A 22612-nucleotide genomic window follows, 5' to 3' on the forward strand; every position below is an offset into this window, starting at 1 on the left:
TGTACATAGGGTCGCTATGAGTTGTAAGTCACTCAATGGCATACAACATCTCAACAACAATATTGAACATGAATGAAAAGTAATTTAGTTGTATTTCATGGCATGAATTTCCATAGTATAATTTAGATTTAATGTCATGATTGTCACGCATTTCAGAAAGTTACAGTATGTTTTATGTAATATTGGAAAAACCTGTGTAAAGCTAAAGAGAAATGTTCTTATTACCTAGTGACATTTTGTCTATGATCTCTTGTTATCATCAACAACTAGAACGATTGTCTAAGAGGAACACACCAAAACTATTAGGGATTTTAGAGCAGTTAATTCCCTTTTGGTGACCTAAGATTAAAGGGTTGCACTGACAACCTAAAGGCAGGCAGTTTGTGTACACAAGGTGCTTTAGTGGAAGAAGATAAACAATCCTTACCGGGGGATTTCCAGCCTCTGAAAATCCACTGGAGGATCAGTTGTGAATTAGTTCTGACTTGATTGAACTTAACAACAAACAACACTAAATTTCTCTGTGAGAGAATTCTGTTGGTACAGATGGTAAAGAGTTGCATTGCTAACCAAAAGACCATCCTGTTTGGTTGTTCCACTCTACCAGTGGCTATCCACAGGAGAAAAATGAAATGAGCAACATGTTCTTGCATGATTTACAGTTCTAACTCAATGACAATGAGTTGAGATTTAGTTATTCTGGAAGTCGTCTTGAGCTGCCGTTCACCCTGTTGTCTTCAACTCTCTGCAGTGAGCAAAGTTCTGGCCCTGGCAATAGATAAATGTGAAGAACTTGGAAAAAATTATTTATATGTATAGTCCTATGTTGAACACAAGAAGCCAAAATTGGTCTCTTAGGTTAAACATTTGATTACTTAGCATTTACTTAGGTAAGCTTTCCAAAGTCTTTGGTCACACAGTATGACTTGACAGAGCTCAAAGAGAGGCAATGTGAACTTTAGGCCAGTAAAGCATTTCTGAAATCAGCAGGGAAAGATTTGTATGTATAATGAGAGAAAAAAATGGGGCAGATATGAAACAGTATACCTCAATGTCCAGATATTTTAGCAATTACATTTCTTTTCTTTAGAAATCAAGTCTTAAACCTTCCTAACCAATTTTGAATGAATTAACTTCAGTTAAGCTCTGGAAAAATTCAGGCTTTCAGCCAAATTTCTTGTTTGAACTTTCTAAATTCATTAAATTTAGAAAACTAAATGACTGATCTTTTAAGAACACGTTTACTGTATGAGTCCTCCTCTAACTGCTATTTCTAGACAATGTGAATATGTTTTTTGTCCTACTCCACATAATCCTGGATTAGAGTTTAAAATTACATGCCCTTTCCCACCGTGTCCCCAATATCCTTCCTCGCATCACTCTGTATGTTTCCTTTACGTTTTCTAGAAGAAATAAATCCAGATTCAATGTCAAAGTAAAACAGCACTTTAGTACAAAAGTTAGGAGCTTCTCTAGGAATCCAAAGAAATTAAATGCCAAACGACACTGAATCATAGACATTGAATTAGGTATAAGATAAAGTTTGAAAAGTTAAAGATTCTGAAATTCTCTAGATTCCATATCTGTGTTATGAATTAATAAACTTAACAGAGATTCAAATTTTATATCCTTCACGCCAGTCAGTTAATGAATGATACTATAGTGGCCCAGTGAGATTAAGAGGCTTGTCTCTAATGAAATAATTAAGGTAAGTGTTGAACACATACACCCAAGTTCCTGATTCTTAAGATTAATAAAATTGCTCAATATAAGAAAAACCATCGTTTCAATTGATGCAGAAAAGGCCTTTGACCAAATCCAACACCCTTTCCTAATTAAAACCCCCAGCAAATTAGGAATAGAAGACAATTTCCACAACATAATAAAAACTATATAGGCAATTTTTCTCAGTCTCACCCCAACTGAAGGTACATAGTGCAGTGTACTGTGGAGGGGGGTGGTGATTGTATACCAATGAAGGAATTTTTCTTTTATTTCTCAAAGAGAAGAGCAAACTCACGGCGGGGGTAGGCAGGGAGAAGAGTGCAATAATCAATGAATGTAAATCTAAATCTCTGTAAATGTTTATACACACACACACACACACACACACACACACACACACAAATCCAAGAGCCAATATCACTCTCAGTGGAGAGAGAGTAAAGTCATTCCCTTTGAGATCAGGATGCCCACTATCACCTCTCCTCTTCAATATTATATTGGAAGTCTTAGTGATAGCAATAAGAAAAGTGAAGGAAATAAGAGGTATTCAAATTGGCAAAGAGGAGGTAAAATTATCTCTATGTACAGATGATATGATAGTATACTTATAAAACCCTAAAGACTCAACAAGAAAACTACTGGACATGGTTGACCAATTTAGCAAAGTGGCAGGATACAAGACCAACATAAAAATAAAATCAATTGTATTTCTCTACAGTGACAAAGAGAATACAGAACTGAAGCTAAGAAAAACAATAAGAAAAGCTAATCACATTATTAAATACTTGGGAGTAAATCTAACTAGAAAAGCAAGCAACCTATTCAAAGAAAATGACATAACTTCAAGAAAAATAAACCGACCTGGAGAAGTAGAATAAAATATACCATGCTCTTGGATATTGTGAAAATTAAAATCCTACCAGAAGCAATCTACAGGTTCGATTCAATCCCAATACAAATACCAATTCAATCCTTCCATGAGATGGAAAAGACAATTTCCAATTTCAGCTGGAATGGAAAGAGACCCCCAATAAGTAAAGCACTCTTGAAAAAGAGAAACAAGGTAGGAAGCATCTCACTCCCTGATCTCAAATCCTACTACACAGCTGTGGTGGTCAAGAGAGAGTGGTACTGGTACAGTGACAAAAACATAGTTAAATGGAATAGAATTGAGAACCCCAAAATCAGCTCAACTATCTATGGTCAATTAATATTTGACAAGGAGATTGTATCAATTAAGTGGGGAAATGAAAGCCTCTTTAACAAATGGTGTTGACAAAAATTGGAAAATTATCTGTAGGAAACTCAAGCAAGATCCACATGTCACACCATACATAAAAATCAACTCAAAGTGGATCAAGGAACTAGGACTAAAACCAGACTATACACTTCACTAGAGAAAAACTTGGAAGAACTTTAGAAGGCCTAATCCACAACATGAGCATTCTTCCAAGAATCCTGGAAAACCTACAACCAGGGGAGAGTAAAATGGATGAATTGGATCTTCTAAGAATCAAATCCCTATCTACATCAATAAAGTTCTCCAACAGGGCATAAAGGAAAGCGACAGACTGGGTAAAAAATATTTGGTAATGATATACCTGGTAAGGGAGTTATATCTAGAATTTACAGAATACTCCAACACCTCAACCCAATAGCAAAATGGGCACAGGATATGAACAGATGTTTCACCAAAGAAGATATTCAGATGGCCAACAAACATATGAAGAAATGTTCACAATCTCTAGCTCTAAGAGAGATGCAAATCAAAACAACTGCGTGAAATCATGTCATCCCAGGAACAATAGCAAAGGTCAACAGAGCAAAAAACAACTGTTAGTGAGTTTGTGGAGAAGCTGAACCCATGTTCATTGTTGATGGGATTGTAAAATGGTACAACCACTATGGAAGGCAGTAGAGCACTTTCTCACAAAGTTCGAAATAGAAATACCATTGGACCCAGCAATTTCACTACTGGGAATAAACCCTAAGGAAACCAAAACTGCTACCCAAACAGATATATGCACACTCGTGTTTATTGTTGCATTGTTCACAATAGCAAAGAGGTGGATGTAACCCAAGTCCCCATCAACAAATAAATGGGTAGAGAAGCTGTGGTATATTCATACAATGAAATACTACACAGCACTGAAAAACAAGGAGCTCACAAAATACTATACAAATGGGTAACATTAGAGGATATTATGCTGAGTGAAATATCAGTCATAAAAGACAAATTCTGCATAATGCTACTGTTATAAAACGGAACTGACATGGGAGTTGGGAAGAAATGAAGAAAAAGGGGGATAAATAATAAACACATTGAAACATGAAGAAAAGAACTTTCTAAAATAAGTATATGATTCAGTATTATTTGCATGACAACATGCCAGAATAAGAGATGTGTAGCAAAGTGGACAGATGAGGAAGGAGGAAACTGTGCAACATTGGAAGAATCTTTTAAAAGAGAAAAGAGAAGTTGGGCTGGTAGGGAGGAAAATGTGCAACAATGAATGAATAAAAATTAATGTGTTTTGTAAATTTTCATTAAAATATCAATAAAATGGGGGGAAATTAATAGAATGAGTTCAAGTGAAGCAAATAACTATATTTTCCTGTAACTCTTATTTCCAGTCCTATTTATATAATGCATTAGTGCTTTGAGAATTAGATTTGGTATTATGAAGATATAAAGTTGATTTTTTGGTTAGTGGTCCCCATTGAATTGAGCTTTTATACTCCATATGTGCTGATCGTTTTCTCTCTCCTGGAAATTGAAAACTTTTCTGAAATTCATAAATAGGTGAGCAGATTATGTAAAAATGTAGAGGCAACTCAACTAAATCCTCTATTTAAACATGTTTTACTATTATGCAAATTCATAATCTGATCCATTAATAGCAAGTAGCTTTCCTTGATAATATTCTGAATAATGTAGCATTTTAATAACCAATATTACAAACTTCTTCAAGATTCCATTTTGGAGATAATAGTTGTATTTGAATTGTCTTAATCCAACAGGAAAAAATATGCTAACTATTGACAGCAATTTATTTTATCAAATGTAAATATAAAGGGTGTGTATATCATTTGTTTGAAAGCATCTAAATTTAAAAATCAACCTTCATCTTCTAAACTGGGGAAAGAATTTCTGAAGCTGAAAAAGAAAATACTTCATGTAATTTGTGCTTGAATTTGTGGAGGTTTTAAGGAAGGAGGAAGATGAATTTTTGTGGTCACAATTTGGAGCAGAAATATGCATAAATTGGGCAATTAATTACTTGTAGGAATGTAGGAAGTCAGTTACTAGTATGTCCAATTTAGTTTAGTTGCTTCTCAAATCTGCAACTCAACTTAAAGGCAGTATTACTGAGAAGTGTGACTAAATAAAAAACCCCAGGTTTTACTTTCACAGACATTTCAAAACCAAACTGGGCCTTCAGAGAACTCTTATAACTCTCTTTGTCAGTGACATTTATATTTTTGCAACAGTAGGTCATATTTACTCTTGGAGTAAACATTCATCCTTTTCCTAAAAGCTTTAATCACCAGTCCTTTCATCTGATAAAAAAAAATTGATAGTTTTTTCTTAAAATCACAGGAGATTGAATAGCCCAATTTGCCTGGACACTCTAGAGTTTAGTCAATGCTCATATGTGACCAGGATGGTCAAGTATGGTACTTAAAATTGCTAGCAATCAAACAGAAAAAAACCCCCAAAACAAAACACACAACAACAACAAAAAGCCCCCGCCAACCTTGTAAGACAAAAAAGTGGCATGCATTTATCAAGACAAACTCATGAAACGGAATTGAGTCTGCAACTATGAGTAGTTACTGAATTCATAGTTTTGAAATTTACCAGCATATGACATTTTGTTTATTCAGTTTAGCTTTATAATCTATCCAGCATTTTTTAGGCTTTGTTGTTGTTGTAAAGTGGTACCCTATCAACTACCACTCAGAGCAACCCTATGCACAATGGGTGTGAACCCTGCATCCTATCCTGGGCATCATCACGTACTCTAACATACTCAAGTCCACCATTAGAGTCCCTGGGTCTATCTATATCATTGGGAATCTATTCCTGCTTCACTGACCCTCTCTTTTCCATGGACTGGCTCCTCTTAACAGCATGCCAACAGTATGTGAGGCAGTTTCCTTTTATTTGCCTCTAAGTAGCACCCTTGAAATACCTTTTCCAAGACATTTTATTTTGTATTTTTGTCATTGCATAACATATTAGAACTCTTTTGCAACAATCTAGGAACTCTTGAAGCCTAGTAGTAAGAAGCTGCACTACCAGCAAAAGACACATGTTTTGAATCCACCAGCTGCTCCACAGGAAAAAGACAGACATTCAAAAAAATGGACAAAAATCCCATGCAATCCACGGCCTCTGCAAATCCACTGGAGGGACAGCTAGGAGTTAGTTCTAACTTAATGGTTGTTATTGTTGTTATTGTTGTTGTAATGTGCCATCGAGTCACTTGCAACTCAAAGCTACCCTTATGTACAACAGCCCTAAACCCTGCTCTGTCCTGTCCCAATCCATAACAAGTAATTGTGAAGACCATGGCCTGGACTAGGCCCACCTTGGTCTCTAGACAGACATCATTGCTTGTCAGTACTCTGGAGAGGTCCCTGACAGCATATTTTTCCAGTGAAGTTTGTCTTTTGATTTCCTGTTAAGAGTGTTGATTTTGGAGTCGAACAAGCTATAATTGTTGACAACCTCAATCTCTTCTTTATCATGATGCTGCCAATTGACCCAGTGGTGACAATCTTTGTCTTCTTGATGTTGAGCTTCAATTCATATTGAAGACTACAGTCCTTGATTTTCTGCCGCAAATGCTTCAGGTTCTTTGTTTCAACAAGCAAGGTTGTGTCATTTGCATAATGTAGGTTGTTGATAAGTCTAACTCCAATTCTGATTCCACATACCTCCTCAAAAAGCACTGCTTCTTGTATGATCTGTTCTGCATATAGATTGAAAAGTTATGGAAACTCCTTTCTCTAATGCACTCCTTTTCTGATTTTGAACCATGAAGTGTTTCCCTACTGTATTCTGATGACTGCTTCCTGGTCCAAGTATAGGTTTCACATAAGCACAATCAAGTGTTCTGTGATTTGTGTTTTCCTCAAGGTTAGTCACAATGTATTGCAATCCACAGAGTCAAATGCCTTTGATAGCCAACACTGATAGACATTCCTTTGATACATTTTGCTTTCTGCCAAGATCCATTTGATATTGGCAATAATTTCTCTAGTGACAAAACCTCTTCTAAATACACTCTTGTATTTCTGGTAGTTCTCTGTCAATGTATTGTTAGAATACATACTTTTTAAATTTAATGTATGTAGAGTCATAAGAAATTACACTGTCTGCCCAAAGCATTAGTTCAAATATGCCAACTGCTCTGCCCAGGAAAGGTTGACACTCAACTCCCATACAATTTACTGCCTCAGAAAATTCGCTAGAGGATCAGATATGAATGGTTCCTGATTCAATGGTATACAACATTAGTTAAGGAGACATTTAAATTTGCAAACTGAAATCAGTAATCACACCTAAACCCACAGAAATTATTAAGTGATTTTACAAAGTGAAAGTCTCATAGATGAGATTAGCATGATTTTCACCCACAGGTCACTCCAGTGGCATTTTTGTATATATCTAGGATAACAGAAAAAAACTTCTTTCTTCCAAACTAAAACATAAATGTTGCTTTCTCCTACCAACACTAAAATATCTCTCAGTTTCTTGTTTTAAAAAATTAATTTATTAAAAAAATCAATTTATATATGCCTAATACTCTCTTTTTGGAAAGTGAAGTTGGAGTTATTAAAACGAAACAGCTTTGAATTATTTTATCTTATTCCTGGTTGAAATATAAATGAATGAATACATGAATAGATGTCTTATTTGTCATTACTATTAGCCTTTTATCTTTTCTAAGGAGTGTATTTCAATTCCAGCTAAGGACCATGATAAACTGACAAATATTTGTCACATTTTTAAAATACATACTAAATTATGAGTACTAAAGAGCTTTATTTTCTCAGTGCCATTTTTATACACCAAGTAATTTGCTTCTGGAAAAGGGAAAGGGTATTTGAAAGTGTAATAATAGAGATTAGATTTTTAACTGAATTTATAAAATATTTTCTTTCCTTTATACCCATGAGACCAGCTTTGTTTGCTATCTGTGTGTTCTCTAAATATTTTAAGGCAAGAATATGGGCTCAGTGATGCCATTTTAGAATACCAAGTTGATTTTGTTAAATGTCACATGTAAAAATAGGTTTTTAGCATAAACAGGATAGTATTTAAAATCTTAAATCCTGAAATTTCAAACTTGTTCTTCGCAAAAACGTGTAAACTAATTTTAGAAGTTAAAAATGATGTCATTATTAACTTTATATTGGATATTGTGACAGAGGAAAGGGCAATATTGGAAATTTTAGTGGACCCACAAAATAAAAACTCTAAGTAAAAGACACCTTTGAAATTCTTTTTGGGAAAAAGAAAGTGTAAGTAGGAGAGAGAATGAGTGTTTGATGAGTGAAAATAGGAGGGCCTTCCAAGATCTCATGGCTTCTAACCTTTCACTGTACAAGCTTTCTAACTCAGTATTCTAGGTCTGTATTACCACTTTTCTAGTGCCTGCCAGCTATGGTGGCATTTCTCTAGTGCCACGAGTACTATGGTGGTTTGCATATTGTTATGATGTTTGAAGTTATCCCACCAGAATTTCAAGTACTGATAAAATCACCCATAATGAAAAAGTTTCAGTAAAAATAAGGAAGGAAGTATGTGACAATCTACTTCTGAAATAAACGATCTATTGAAACCTTATGAATATTAGAGAAGCATTGTCTGATATAATGCTGGTCGATGAGTCCCTCAGGTAGGAAGATACTCAAATAGGGCTGGAGAAAAGTTGTCTCCTCAAAGTAAAGATATCTCTTCATTTGCTAATGTGGCACAATCAAAGTGAGAGAAAAAGTTAGCTGCAAACATCCATTAATATTATAAATGTGAACTGTAAGAAGTGTATATATCTTGGAAAATTCCAAGTTTATAAAAATGAAAAAAGATATGAAGATCAATACCCTTTGCATAAATGAGATTGAGTGGACTGATATTGGACATTTTTAATAAGAAAGACCTATGGTTTCACATATGCCAGGAATAATACATTGAAGATACATGACATTCATAATCACAAAGAACATTTCATAATCTATCCTTAAATACAATTCTGTCAGTGATAGGATAAATCCATATGCCTGCAGTGAAGATCATCAGTCGATATGACAATAATTTAAATGTACAAATCAATTACTAATGACAAGTATAAATGACATGAGGTTTTTACTAAGGTGCATCTGATTAAGGCCATTGGTATTTCTGATTTCTTGCTATGCTTCTAAGAGCTGGACAATGACTAAGGCTGACTGAAGAATTGATGCTGTTGAGCTGTGATGTTGGAGAAGCATACTGAACATCCCATGGACTACCAAAAGAGCAAACAAATATGTCTTGGAGAGAGTGCAGCTAGCGTGTTCTTCAGAGATGAAGATAATAAAGCTTTTTGTCACGTAGTTTGGTATGCTATTAGGAGAGGCTGTTCCTTGGAGAGCAACATGATGCTCCCAAAGGTGGAGGGTTAGCAAAGGAGTGGTAGGCATTAGACCAGGTGGATTGATATGGTGACTGCCATAGTAAATTCTACTGTGTTAGGAAGTATGAGGATGACAGAAGACAGGATAGGACAGGCTTCAGATCTTTTGTTCATAGGGTCACTATGTGTCATACTCTACTAGATGGCACCTAACAACAACATAGTTTAAAACAAGTCAAATATGCAATGAGGATGCATTGATAATTTCTGAAATTGAAAATTGTAAAGAAAAGAAGCATTCAAAAACACCACTCATCTCCATTGAGTCAGAATTAACTCAGAGTTGGTCCTATATATCCTAGATTGTAAATCACCCGGGAGGATAGTGCTCATCTTTTTATGGACCCAGTGGTAGGCTCAAAGCACCAAAAAAGTCTATCCTTTGAATGAGAATTACAATTCCCTATAGACTATGCCCCTACCACTCCTTTAAAAAAGGATCAGTAGTTGGAAAATACGGTGCTGGTGATAGAAACAGTTCCAGGAATGACATAATAGAATGTGGTAAGAGATTTACTAATTAGAAAGGCTTTATTTTCCTAAGATTAATAAGTCCTATACATTTGTACATCTCCATTCAGAATACACAGAAATCAAACTGACTATATCTGTGAAATGAAACCATAGAAAAGCTCAGTATAATAAAGAAGAACAAGAATCATTGACTGTCAATACATTTTTGTAAAGATATGGAATTCACTATTTAATTCTTTGTAATGTTCAAATCTTTCCTTTTGTTGTATCAAAGAGTGATTTATCAATGTTGTTATGGAATTTTCCACAGTCTCTCAAGTGAGACAGTTCAATGTTCTACTACCCTAGTGGCCTCTACTTTCACCTGGCTATCCAATGAAGGGGACCTGATCAACAGGACTAATCACACTGGGAGCTTGCTGGAAATGCAGACTTTAGCTATCTTCTGGACCAGTGAACCAAAATCTGCCTTTTAATAAGACAAAAGATGAACATTCAAATATATTGCAATATGTATTTATAAACTATCTATCCACTGTATAGTTCAATATAACAATGAACTAGATACTTATTTCTTTCCATATTTTTTTGTTCACAGCAACTAATTATCTTTCCAGTCTGTTTGACATTTTCTAAACAGAAAGAACTATATATTATTTATATTTTTCTTACTCATAGTGACTCATATGCTACTTCCCAAACAGTTGGCAGTCAAGACCTCTCAACTGAGCTTATTTATTGAGCAGAGAGCAAATTTTATTGTAGTTATGCCTTTTTTATCTCTTGTTGTTGGTAAGTGCCATTGAGTCATAGGCGACTCATAGTGACCATATGAATGAAACCCCTGAACACTTGTATAACTTTATCTCTTAGAACTCATAAAAACAATGTTCTTCTGTGTACTGTAAGTTCTTAGATGGTAGTTTTTCTATCTAGTTCACTGCCTTGTTCCTAGTACATTAATAATTTTTTAAGGAATGAGAAATAAGTTAATCATAACAATTGATTAGGGTTTATTGTTGTTGATTGCCATTGAGTTGAGCACTCACAGCAACCCCATGAACAAACGGCCTGAAGTCTTTCCACCACCATCGCCATTTATCAAAGTTAACAGAGTTTTCACAGGCATGCTACTTAGGGTTTATATATCAAAAAATACACAAAAACACAAATTGCATGCTGAAATATGAATTCCCCCCATATATTTGCACTTTGAACTGATCAGATTAATTAATTAATTAACTAATTTGATCAACCAAATATTAATCTAAATTAAATAGGTAAAAGTTGATTTGAGTTATCACATTCAATTAATGTTTGAGAGATACCTATCTACTTTAGGTTATATTGTTGCAGATGACTAAAGAATATGCTGTAATTTATGTCATTAAACTAGTCTATATTTTAGTCTTTCTTTAAGTTTATTTATTGATCTTGTTGTTATTGATTATATACACAGCAAAAACACTAGTTCAAATTTATACATGTACAATTCAGAAACACTGACTATATTCTTGGATCTTATGACAGTTCTCACTCTTATCCTCTGTTTTCTTCTTCATTAAAATAAATAGATTATCCCTTTAACTTCCTATCTGAACTTTCATGAATGTATCCATTGGCATTCTTATTCTATCTATACATATTTTAAAAGAGAACAGCCTCTACAACTCCAGGATTTCTGTGTATTTTTTAAAAAATAGTAATATATATAGTTTTATGCATAAATATATCATTTTTTCAACACAAGTAGATTTAAGACATCTTTAAAAAAATATTGTATATTGGTTTAAATACAAAGTTCATAAAGTTATTGTACGTTTTTAGTACCAGTGTGAAGACATCTTTTGAAATTATGTTTTACATGCTCTTCCTTTTAATTGGAAATTTTCTATAGAAGCAATGTTAAAAATATTCAATATTGGAAGCTAAGCCCATCCAAATATTCTGGTCTCATGACAGAGGAGACATTTGGTCATACTGATGTTTATTCATATATTCCATATCCTCCTTCTATTGCTGACTCTTCTATTTCTCTTTGTAGAGGCAATGAACAATATTGTTCTTTTGATGGTCATTTAAAAGTTTAATACCTTTCTTTGGCTCTACACAATTAATCAAAAGGTAGAACAGAAAGTTGAAAAGACTTAACTTTTAATATTGGGAAGTTTGACCTTTATCCATTATTGTTTGTACAACTATCATTGAAAACAGTGTGGACAATGATAAAAACTACAGAAAAAATAAAACCATTAAACAAACTAACACCAAACCCACTGATACTGAGCTGAGGCTCTCTGAGCTAGCAATTCCACTCCTAAGTTGCAGAGATCTCAAACAGATAAATGCACATGAATGTTTATTGTAGTCCTGTTTAAATGATCCAAAGGTGCCTAACAGTAAAGAGGTAAACAAAATGTAGTATATACAGGTGCCACTCAGTCAATAAGAGAAATGAAGTCTCGATAAGTACTATAACATAGATGTAGCTTAAGACATTGCTGTTGTTTTTAGGTGTTTTCAAATTGAGTCTAGTGCCACCCTCATAATTTCTGACATATTTCAGTTCATTGCTGTAGTCACTATGTCAATCCATTTCATTGACAATTATCCTCTCCTTTGGGAACCGTCCACTAATCCAAGGGCGGGAAAATGGCCATTTCCAAGGAATCACCATATTCTTCTTCAAAAAGTCCAGTTACTTGAACAATTTGCTCAGCATTCAGATTGAATAAGTGTGGAGAGTACAACACTGATGCACCCGCTTCTTGATTTTAAACCACTTAGCGTTTGCTTGCTCTGTTTGTACAATAGCCTTTTGATCTAGGTTCAGGTTTTTCTTGAGCAATCAAGAGTTCTGGGATTCCATTCTTAATGTTAGCCATAACTTGTTATGACCCACATAGCCTTTGCAAAGTACGTAAAGCATAAATAGACATTCTTCTGTGTTCTTTACTTTCAACCAGGATACATCTGACATCAGCAATGATATCCTTTGTACCATGGTCTCTTCTAAATCCTGTTTGAACTTCTGGCAGTTCCCTATCTATGTGCTCTTTTGGCCATTTTTGAATGATCTTCGTCAGTATTTTGCTTGCATGTCTTATTAATATATTGTTCAAAAGTTTTCACTGTTTCATTCTGTTGGATCATCTTTTTTTAAAGTCTACTATATAGTCATTTTAATTTTTTTTCCTGATTTCAAAATTCTTCCAAATTCTTGAAAGTAAATAGTACTGTAAATAGTATAATACTAATATTTTCTAAGTGGTATTTAAAATAGAAGAACATTAAAATAATTAAATGGAAACTCATGAACCAGTAGGATTTGACAGATTTCTAGGTTAATATATATATTATAAGGAGGAGTGGCATCCACTTCTGTAATAGCTTGCCTCTGGAAACCTTATGAACCTGGAGAGAGGATGAGAGACACCCAAGCGTTGAGGACTCTCCTTCATAGGGTCGCTATGAGTCACCTGCGACTCAGCAGCACTTTACAGCAACAATATATATTATAAGCCTTCTGGATTCTCATGTATCTACATGTGATTTTATATTCAAAGGGAGGTAAGATTCCAATTCGGTGGACATCACCAGAAGCTATAGCCTACCGCAAATTCACATCAGCCAGCGACGTCTGGAGTTATGGGATTGTTCTTTGGGAGGTGATGTCCTATGGAGAGAGACCATACTGGGAGATGTCCAATCAAGATGTAAGTATTTATAGATGATGAATTTTGGGTTCAAAATAAATTTCACACTGTGCAAGGAAGGGGATAATAATAAACCCAGTTTATTGTAAGTCCTAGTTTGTGAACTTAAAATAAAATGTGACTTTAAAAGATGAAACTCTTTCCAGTAAGGATATTAACTGAGCTTTTGTTTGTGGTGGTTTTTTTTTGTTTTTTTTCTAAATATAGCTTTACTTTTTTAACTCAAATAGAGGTTTAGGAATCTTGTAAAAATGAGATAGTTTTTAATGACAATGCACTGATGTAAGTGGCAAAGATCATTAATAGGTACCAGGGAGTGTTTGAAATATTTTTGGTGCAAAATAATTTCTGTGTGTCCATCCATGCATTATGCCTCTATTTTGCTTACTTAGGTATATTATTCCTTAAACTAAAAAAAAAAAAAGGAGGTATAATGTTGTTGTTCTTAATGTGTTAAACTTGAACATTAATTTGGCTATATAAATGCATTACTTTTGATGGAGAAGTATAATATTTAACTTTCTAATTTTCTATTGTAACTCTGATAAGAGTTTTCAAAAGAATCTTTGTGCGTATGTTTTGCTAATTCTTACCTACTAAAGGAACACTGTTGTCATGTGCAGTTAGCACTCTAACTTTTTTTAATGCAAGCAGAGAAACTAAACCTGCTCCCAAAAGCACTAAAAAGAAAAGCTGAAGTTCTTTCATCCATTTCTGATCTCCAATATGCACAACTTCTTTAAGTTTATTGGGATTTAAAATGATCTTTATCCTTCTGTAAATAAACTCATTAACAATGCTGGAGATTAAACCTCACCTCTCAACCTTGATATATTCCAGTGTCTATAACAGAGTTTGTTCCCTGACTCAATGGCTTTAACATGCCCTGGGAATGTTATAGAAGACAAATTCTCAAATCTTGTTCCAGACTTGTAGGCCTACCAAATTTGGAAATGAAATTGTCGTGATCAAGCCTTCCATGTGATTCTGATGTGCATGAGAGTTTTATAATCACTATTTTATATTATTTAAAAATAGTAATTAACTAATAGGCCATATTTTGCTTCTGCCTGAAAGGCTGACAGTGCAAATCATCAAAATCTCCGTAGGAGAAAGATGAGCAGTCTCTTCCAAATAAGATTTATAGCTGAGGGAACCAGGATTCTAGCAAAGGAAATTGCTATGATTCAGAAAGTACTATTTGAATTATTATGTAATGAAAACTTATGTACTCACTCTATGTTTAATAACATTGTTTTTACAAACCTCTGTACAACTACATAAACCTTTTTCATAAATCGTTGAATTCCTTATATTACTGAACATTCCTTTTTATTTTTAATCTAGAAATATCTTTATAAATTAGTCTTTCCTATGAATTTTTTCAATTTATCTCCTTTATAGTACATTTTCAACACATAATATTCATTTGAGAAGTTGTTATTCTCTGGTGAAATTGGAATGAGAACTTGCTTTTAATATTAAGTCTTTAAAGCAATTATGTTAATGTGACCTGTCCACCAAAAAAGTAAAACACATCTTACCTACTAAGTTCTCAAAACTTTGCTTCTTATAAAGGTAATTAAAGCTGTGGATGAGGGCTACCGACTGCCACCTCCTATGGATTGCCCAGCTGCCTTGTATCAGCTGATGCTGGACTGCTGGCAGAAAGACAGAAACAACAGGCCTAAGTTTGAACAGATTGTCAGCATTCTGGACAAGCTTATCCGGAACCCTAGCAGTCTGAAGATCATCACCAGTGCGGCTGCAAGGTGACATATTAATTTTGCATCCTGTTCTCACTTTGAAATGAATATATTTGCTTTCTGTAAAGTGTTAATCTTGATTCTTTCACTCCTTCATTCTATCTTTGAATTTGTTTTCCTCAAGACTGGACAGATAGATCTATCATTTGTTTATTTGTTTTCCCTCCCAGGAGAAACTCTCATGCAATTTAATGGTATTGATTCATTTCGGAGAGTGTTTTTACATTTATCCTGACTAGATGTGATGCTACCCCTTGATTGCATAACACAAAACAAATGATCAAACACAGATCTACTGTTGTCCAGTTGATTCTGACTCTTGACAACTGTCTATCAGAGCTCTGAGCCTGTACATTTTTTTTTTGGGGGGGTGAAGTAACTACCTCACTATTTTCTGTAGAGGAATGCCTGGTAAAATATGATCCTTGATCATATAGTAATGTTCCTTTTCTTTGCTTCTTGTTGTTGTTATGTGCTGTCAAGTCCCTAGCAACTCATAGCTACCCTATGTACAAGAACCCTAAACCCACACCTCTTCTCATTACCCCAATCACTGAATCAATCCATATCATTGAGGGTCTTCCACTCTTGAGTCTGTCTCTTTTCTTTTACAATCCATTATTTTTTTAAAAAACATAAAAGAAATTCTGGGAGTAGTAAGAGTTCCAGTGAAGGTGTAACATCCCAATTTATTTTCCATTTGAAGTAAACATTCAAACAATAGCCTTGCTAAAACATTGTGCTAACACAATACAATTTTTCCCACTTAATTGAACAAATAATTGTATTGCGTATCAATTACTCACAGACATTTCAAGGGTAAAATAAGGTCTATCTCAATACTATCACAAAAATTATCACTTAATAACTATGGTGTGATGCGGAATGCAAAAGTTCCTTAAACTTTACTTCTCTTACCTTTAATTGAAAATCTGTAAGTCCTCTCCACTGTTTTGAAGAATGTTAGTGACAGGTACACCTACAAAAAGCAATGGAAGAAATGGGGAAGGAGAAGTCAATTTTGACCAAGTCCTTATGAGAATAAGTATTAATATATTTGGTGTTTCTCAGAGAAATTTATGGCAGAGTTGTATTGTTTAATAATTTATATTCTCTCTTATTGAATACCTGTTGTTGTTGCTGCTGTTTTGAGCCACCAACAAGTCACACATACTTGACCCTTCAACAGGTTTTCAGAGGCTATAAAATCACACAGGAGGAGAGTGGTCATCTTTTTCCCATGCAGCAACTGATGGACTCAGATTGAGTGCCTTTGGATTGGAATCACAACCTCTTATCACAGTTTTATTAGGTTTTTAATGTTTATATTGTTATAAAGGCCTCAGGAGGCATGGCCTTCAAAAGTTGCTCAGTTAACCAGAAGGCTGTTCTTCTTTGGTGGTTTGAATTCGCCAGCAGCTCTAAGGGAGAAATGTGGGTAATTTCAGCCTTCATTAGGCTATTGAAACAACAATTTACTGCTTCTGTAACCTGATAGAGAGTCAGCTATGAAGGGGAATTGAGTGGTTAATAGTGAATGACTGTATGTTGTAACAGGGTTTTAAGATTATTTTTGTCAAATTTATATTATCTAGTAAATATTTCATGCTTTCAAAAACAATCTTCCTGATAAGAAAAGGAGTTTAGACATTTTAAAATGTTTAGCTTTGTAACTATTCATCCAATGACTCAAAGATTAGTGGATGAGACAATGATATCTATAGCAGTGCATGAGAGTATTCTTAGCCATGACTCGTAAGCATTTCATACTTCTGGACGTCTTTTCATAAAAACTTGTTTTTAGTAATCTTGTTTCCACTAACACTACTATTCCCTGTGTTTTTTTTTCTTTGCTTAGAAAGCATTAGTAATTATAACTGATACTTAAAAGCATGAAAAAGTGTTTGATTTCCACCTTACATTGTCTGCTTTAATATCGGTGAGTGACTGTTTCAGTGTGTTTATATGTGTGTATGTGTGAGAGAGCAGATGGAAGAATATATCTACCTAACTGTACATTTAAATGATTCATTTAAGTACATTTTTGAGTCATATTTAAAGAGGATTCTTTTTTACAATATGTTCATTTCTTAGAATTACAGACATAAAATTTGTATATAGAAATGTTTGCAAGTTATAATATTTATATATCTTTAGAGTAGAAATGACTTTTAGAAATGTATCTATTAATTTTGACTTCTTAATATATAACTGTTGTTCTTGTTGTGTATCATTGAGTTGGAACTGACCCATAGTTGACACTACAGTGGGTTTTCTGAGGCAAGGGAGGAAATTGCCCTTCCTGTTCCCACAATATATAACTACTGTTTTGGAAAATAAAATTAATTATCATCTATATTTTATAATCAATTGCTTATTAGTATAAATACATATATTGACAGTTACACATGTTGTTGTTTACCGTAGAGTCGGAAGTGACCCATAGTTGACCCTTTGGGAGTTTTTCAGGGTCAATTAAATGCACAAGGAGAGCAGAGCAGCTGATGGCCGTGAACATAGAACTTGTATTATAAAATATTAACATTTGAATTAGGTGCATCTCATTTTGTGGGTGGAAATACATGTGTGTGTATAAAATGCATATTACAAATAGTGTCCATTACTGTAAATCAATATATTCATGCTTGAAAAGGCAGAGGGTCAGCAAAGGAAAGGTGGAGTAACACGCAGGTGGAGTGACAGTTTAACTGTGGCAATGGGCTCTAGTGTGTCAGCAAGTATGAGAATGGCGCAGGGTTGGACAAGGTTCAGATCTGATGTTCATAGGGCGCTATGAGTCATACTCTATTTCACGGCCCCTAACAACAACACGACTGCAAGCCAAGAAAGACAAATATATTTTGGATCATGAAGAGTTTAGACATTCCTAAATTAAGACAAATTACAAAGCTGTAGGCAAAGGACTACATTTAGGGTGCACATAAATCCGCAGTGTTAACTATAAGCTTAAATATGCATATTGTTATATGCCACTCATAGTGACCCTGTGCACAATAGCTCTGAACCCTGCTCTGTTCTGGGCCAATCTCACTGCCTCTGGCATACCTTACTCCATTACCGCAATTACAGTGTCAATTCATCTGGAGTCTTCCTCTCCTATACTGTTCCTCCACCCATCCATGCATGATGTCCTTTTCCAAGGCCTTTTCCCCCTTGGCAACATGCCCAAAGTATGTGAAACAGAGCCTCAAAATCCTTGCCTCCAAGGAACAACTTGGTTTCACTGTCTCCATGAAAGAATTGTTAGTTCTCTTTACAGTCCATGGTATGTTCAATACTCTTTCTTACACCACAACTCAAAGGCATCAATTCCTCTCTGGTCATTGTCCAGCTTTCTGATGCCTAACACATAATTTTGAAGACCACGGCCTGGATCAGGTGCATCTGATCTAGACTGACATCATTGCTCTTTAACAGTTTGGAGACGTCCCTAATAGCAGATTTGCCTAGTTTAGTTGGTCTTTTGATTTCCTGACTGTTCATGCCAAGAGTGCTGATTGTGGAACTAAGTAAAGTGAAGCTTTTAACAATCTCAATCTCTTCTCCATGTATCATTATACCGCCAATTGGTCCAGTGGTGAGAATCTTCATTTCCTTGATGTTGAACTTAAATCCATGTTTCAGATTCAGCCCTTGACCCTCTAAAGCAACTTCAGGCCCTACTCAATTTCAGCAAGCAAAGTGATGTCTTCTGCATAATGCAGATTGTTGATTAGCCTTCCTCTAATCCTGATGACACATTCCTCCTCATAAAGTCTAGCCTCCCAGATGATCTGTTCCACATATAGGCTGAAAAGTTATAAAGACAGAATGCATCCCTGATGCACTCCTTTTCTGATTTTGAACCATGCAGTATTGTTTTGTTCTGATGACTACCTCCTGGACCTAGTATTGCATGAGTATATTTAGATGTTCTGAGATTTCCATTCTCCTCAGATTTAGCCACATTTTTTTATGATCCACATAGTCAATTGTCTTTGCATAATCATTGAAACACAGATAGATATTTCTCTGATTCTCTCTACTTTCAGTTAATAACTATCTGACATGCAATGATGTACCTAGTGCCATGGCCTCTTCTAAACTCAGCTTGTATTACTGGTAGTTCTCTGTTTCTGGATATCTTCAGCAGGATTTTGCTTGTATATGGTATTAGTGATATCCCTTGATAATGTCCACACTCTGTCAAATTACCATTTTTTGAAATGGGAATAAATATGGATTTTTTTTTCCCAGTCAGATGGTTGTCCTCCATTTTTCTGGGTACAACCTAATGAGCACTTCCACAGCTGCATCTTTTTGTTTGAATGTGTCAACTGGTATTCAATCAGTTCCTTGGGCTCTATTTTTTTCCTGTTCCGTCAGAGTGGTTTGAACTTTCTCTTTCCATTGCCTCTTGGTTGTATGCTATTTCATGAAATTCTTCTGTGTAAGCCAGTTCTTTCTGATACTTTCTGTGATCCTTCCATCTTCATAGTATGGCTTATATGTTAAAAGTATAGAAGACATTATTGAAAGGACTTATCTCTACCATTTTTGCATATTTGCATTTTTACTAATAATTTCTGACTTTCAGTTTGCTAGAGTATTTGCTAATTAATATGCATAACAATACAGAATATGATCTATTTTTAAAAAAAATTATTTTATTATTTCTGTGTGTGTGTGTACTGTCAAATCAGATCTGACTGGTACGGGAGGAGATTGCCCTTCCTTCTCCAGCAGAGTATCTGGTGGATTCGAACCACACATCTCTGCGATTGCAGTGCAGTTTCTTTCCACTAGGCCACCAGATCTCCCAGAATATGTTCTACTTTTATAAAAGAATGAAGGTTACAGAGTGGAGTGTACTCGGGGTGGGATGGGGGTTTGTGCGGGGATTCTATACCAATGAAGGAATGTTTCTTTTACTTTTCAATGAGAAGAGCAAACTGGGGGTGGAGGTGGGGAGAAATGTGCAACAATGAATGAATGGAAATTCAAAATCTCTGTAAATGTTCATTAAAATTAACAATAATAATTAAAAAAATGAATATTTTAATCATGTGTGATTAAGTTTTTATGTTATATTTAATAGGAGCAATCAAGATAAACTGAAGCAAAGTTTTAATAGAAGTCTGTAAGAGTCAATGATTATTTTTAGGGATCACAAATATCAACTGATAGATCTCAAATAAACTTTCCCATAATTTATCCCACAAGCATGACTCTCTACCTTCAACTTTACAATAAGATATGATATAACTCCTGGGGAAATCTACCAACATCCATAATATTAAAAACTTTATCTCTCTTAAGCAATATAGTCCATATATTGTACTCTAGAGACATTTTCTTTGATCTTTTATTTAATAATCATGGAAAGAAACCCATCACACAAAAGGCCCAAAACCAACTTTCCATAATTAAAAATACATTTCAAATGACTCATGCAATATTATCAAGGAATATTTAGTCCAAATTTTATGAGACAAAATTGTCATAACAACAGATATATCCTATGATTCTAATTTTAGTGTATTTTGTTATTTTATGTTTGCCATTCTTACTGAAATATGATATACTATTTTTCCTAATATCTATTCTTTAATGCTTAACAAAATATTTTTTATTTGAAGTAAATATTTCATTTTAGGAAATATATGAAAGTTATGTTAATGTAAAATATTAAGACTTTTATTTAATGCATTTGACTGGCAGCACCATGATGGATGGAGAAGAGAATGAGGTTGTAAATGATTTCAGGCTTGCTTGGTTCCACAGTCAACACTCTTGGCACCCACAGTTAGGAAATCCATAGACAAATTGCATTAGGAAAATCTACAGTTAAGAAACTACAGAAAGCTAAAGAGTAATGATGTCAGTCTAGAGACTAAGGTGTGTTGGACTCAGGCCATAGTCTTCACTATTATTTGTTATGCATCAAAGAGATGTACAATGACTAAGGATGACAGAAGAAGAATTGATGCCTTTGAACTGTGGTGCTGGAGAGAGTCTTGAACATACCATGGACCACCAAGAAAACAGATAGATATGTCTTGGAGAGGGTGAAACCAAGTTTTTCCTAGGGGGCTAGGATTTTGAGGCTCTGTCCTACATACCTTGGGCATATGATCAGGAGGGACCAATCCTTGGAGAAGGGCATCATGCTCAGAAGGGTTGGAGGAACAGTGCAGGAGAGAAAGACCCCGGAAAGATGGATTGATACAGTAACTGGGACAGTGGGGGTTGGAGTGTCAGAAGGAGGGAGACTGGCTCATGACACAGCAGACTTCAGAGCTGCTCTTTGTAGGGTCACTGTGGGTCGCAGGCAACTCAATGGCACAAAACAACAACAGCAACATGAGAAAATAGCACTCTTGAAAATTTTAGAAAAATAATTATACAACATAATTAGCAGGCTCATGGTTAAATTCACTCTTGTCAAATAAGTTCTGAGTCACAGTGATCCTTAATTGGGCTTGCAAGGCTGTAAATTACAATTGAAGAAAACTGTCTATCTTTCTTCCTCAGAGCCACTGACTGATTTGAACATTAGAGAGGTGTATACTTTGAATTAACAGTTAAGTTTATTAGGCCTCTGCCACCAGAACATAAGTTTGATGTTAGATGTCCTCGATTCCACTGCGATTCAAAACAACAATGCATTACAATTTTTCCCTGTAATATAATGATGGTGATACTCAAGATAATTGTTGTAGTCACTGTGATAAATCATTCCCTTGAGTTTCTTCCTCATTTTTCACTGTCTCTCATCCTCTTACCTCGACCCCTCCCAGAGTGAAGCCTTTATCAAACGACTTTCATCTCTTGATAATATGCTCAAAGTGCATGAGACAATTTCACCATCCTTGCTTCTAAGTAGCCCCCTGATTGTAATTCCTCTAAGGCAGATTTCTTTGTTCTTTTGAAATTTTATGGGGTATTCAGTATTCTTCATCGATACCAAAATTCAAAGCCATCATTTATTCTTTGAATATCCTCATTCATTATCGAACTTTCACGTGCATATGAACCGTTTGTAAACATCATGGCATAGCCATGGCTCTCATTTGTCTCCTACTGCCACCTTTAAAGGAATAAAGAACATGTATACACATGGGTACTTCAAGATGGATCTAGCAATGACTTTTTTTTAAACAATGAAACAACTATGAACAAGTTGTGCCAAGAAATCTGGAGAACAACCACTTGGCCAACTGACTGGAAAAGATTAATATTT

The 22612-nt window shown here is 34.9% G+C and overlaps 1 protein-coding gene across 2 annotated transcripts in view; it reads left to right on the forward strand.

Moving 5' to 3' along the window:
• EPHA3 (EPH receptor A3) overlaps positions 1-22612 on the forward strand; it is a 518078-nt gene that overhangs the window by 471419 nt on the left and 24047 nt on the right. For both annotated transcript variants that reach the window (XM_006894137.1, XM_006894138.1), the window contains exons 14-15: positions 13454-13603; positions 15182-15375. In XM_006894137.1, coding sequence (XP_006894199.1) covers positions 13454-13603; positions 15182-15375 — 344 coding nt within the window. The remainder of the gene's footprint in view (positions 1-13453; positions 13604-15181; positions 15376-22612) is intronic.

Source organism: Elephantulus edwardii, unplaced genomic scaffold (genome assembly GCF_000299155.1).
Source record: "Elephantulus edwardii isolate Elephantulus edwardi_28Jun2011 unplaced genomic scaffold, EleEdw1.0 scaffold00136, whole genome shotgun sequence".
Lineage (NCBI taxonomy): Eukaryota > Metazoa > Chordata > Mammalia > Macroscelidea > Macroscelididae > Elephantulus > Elephantulus edwardii.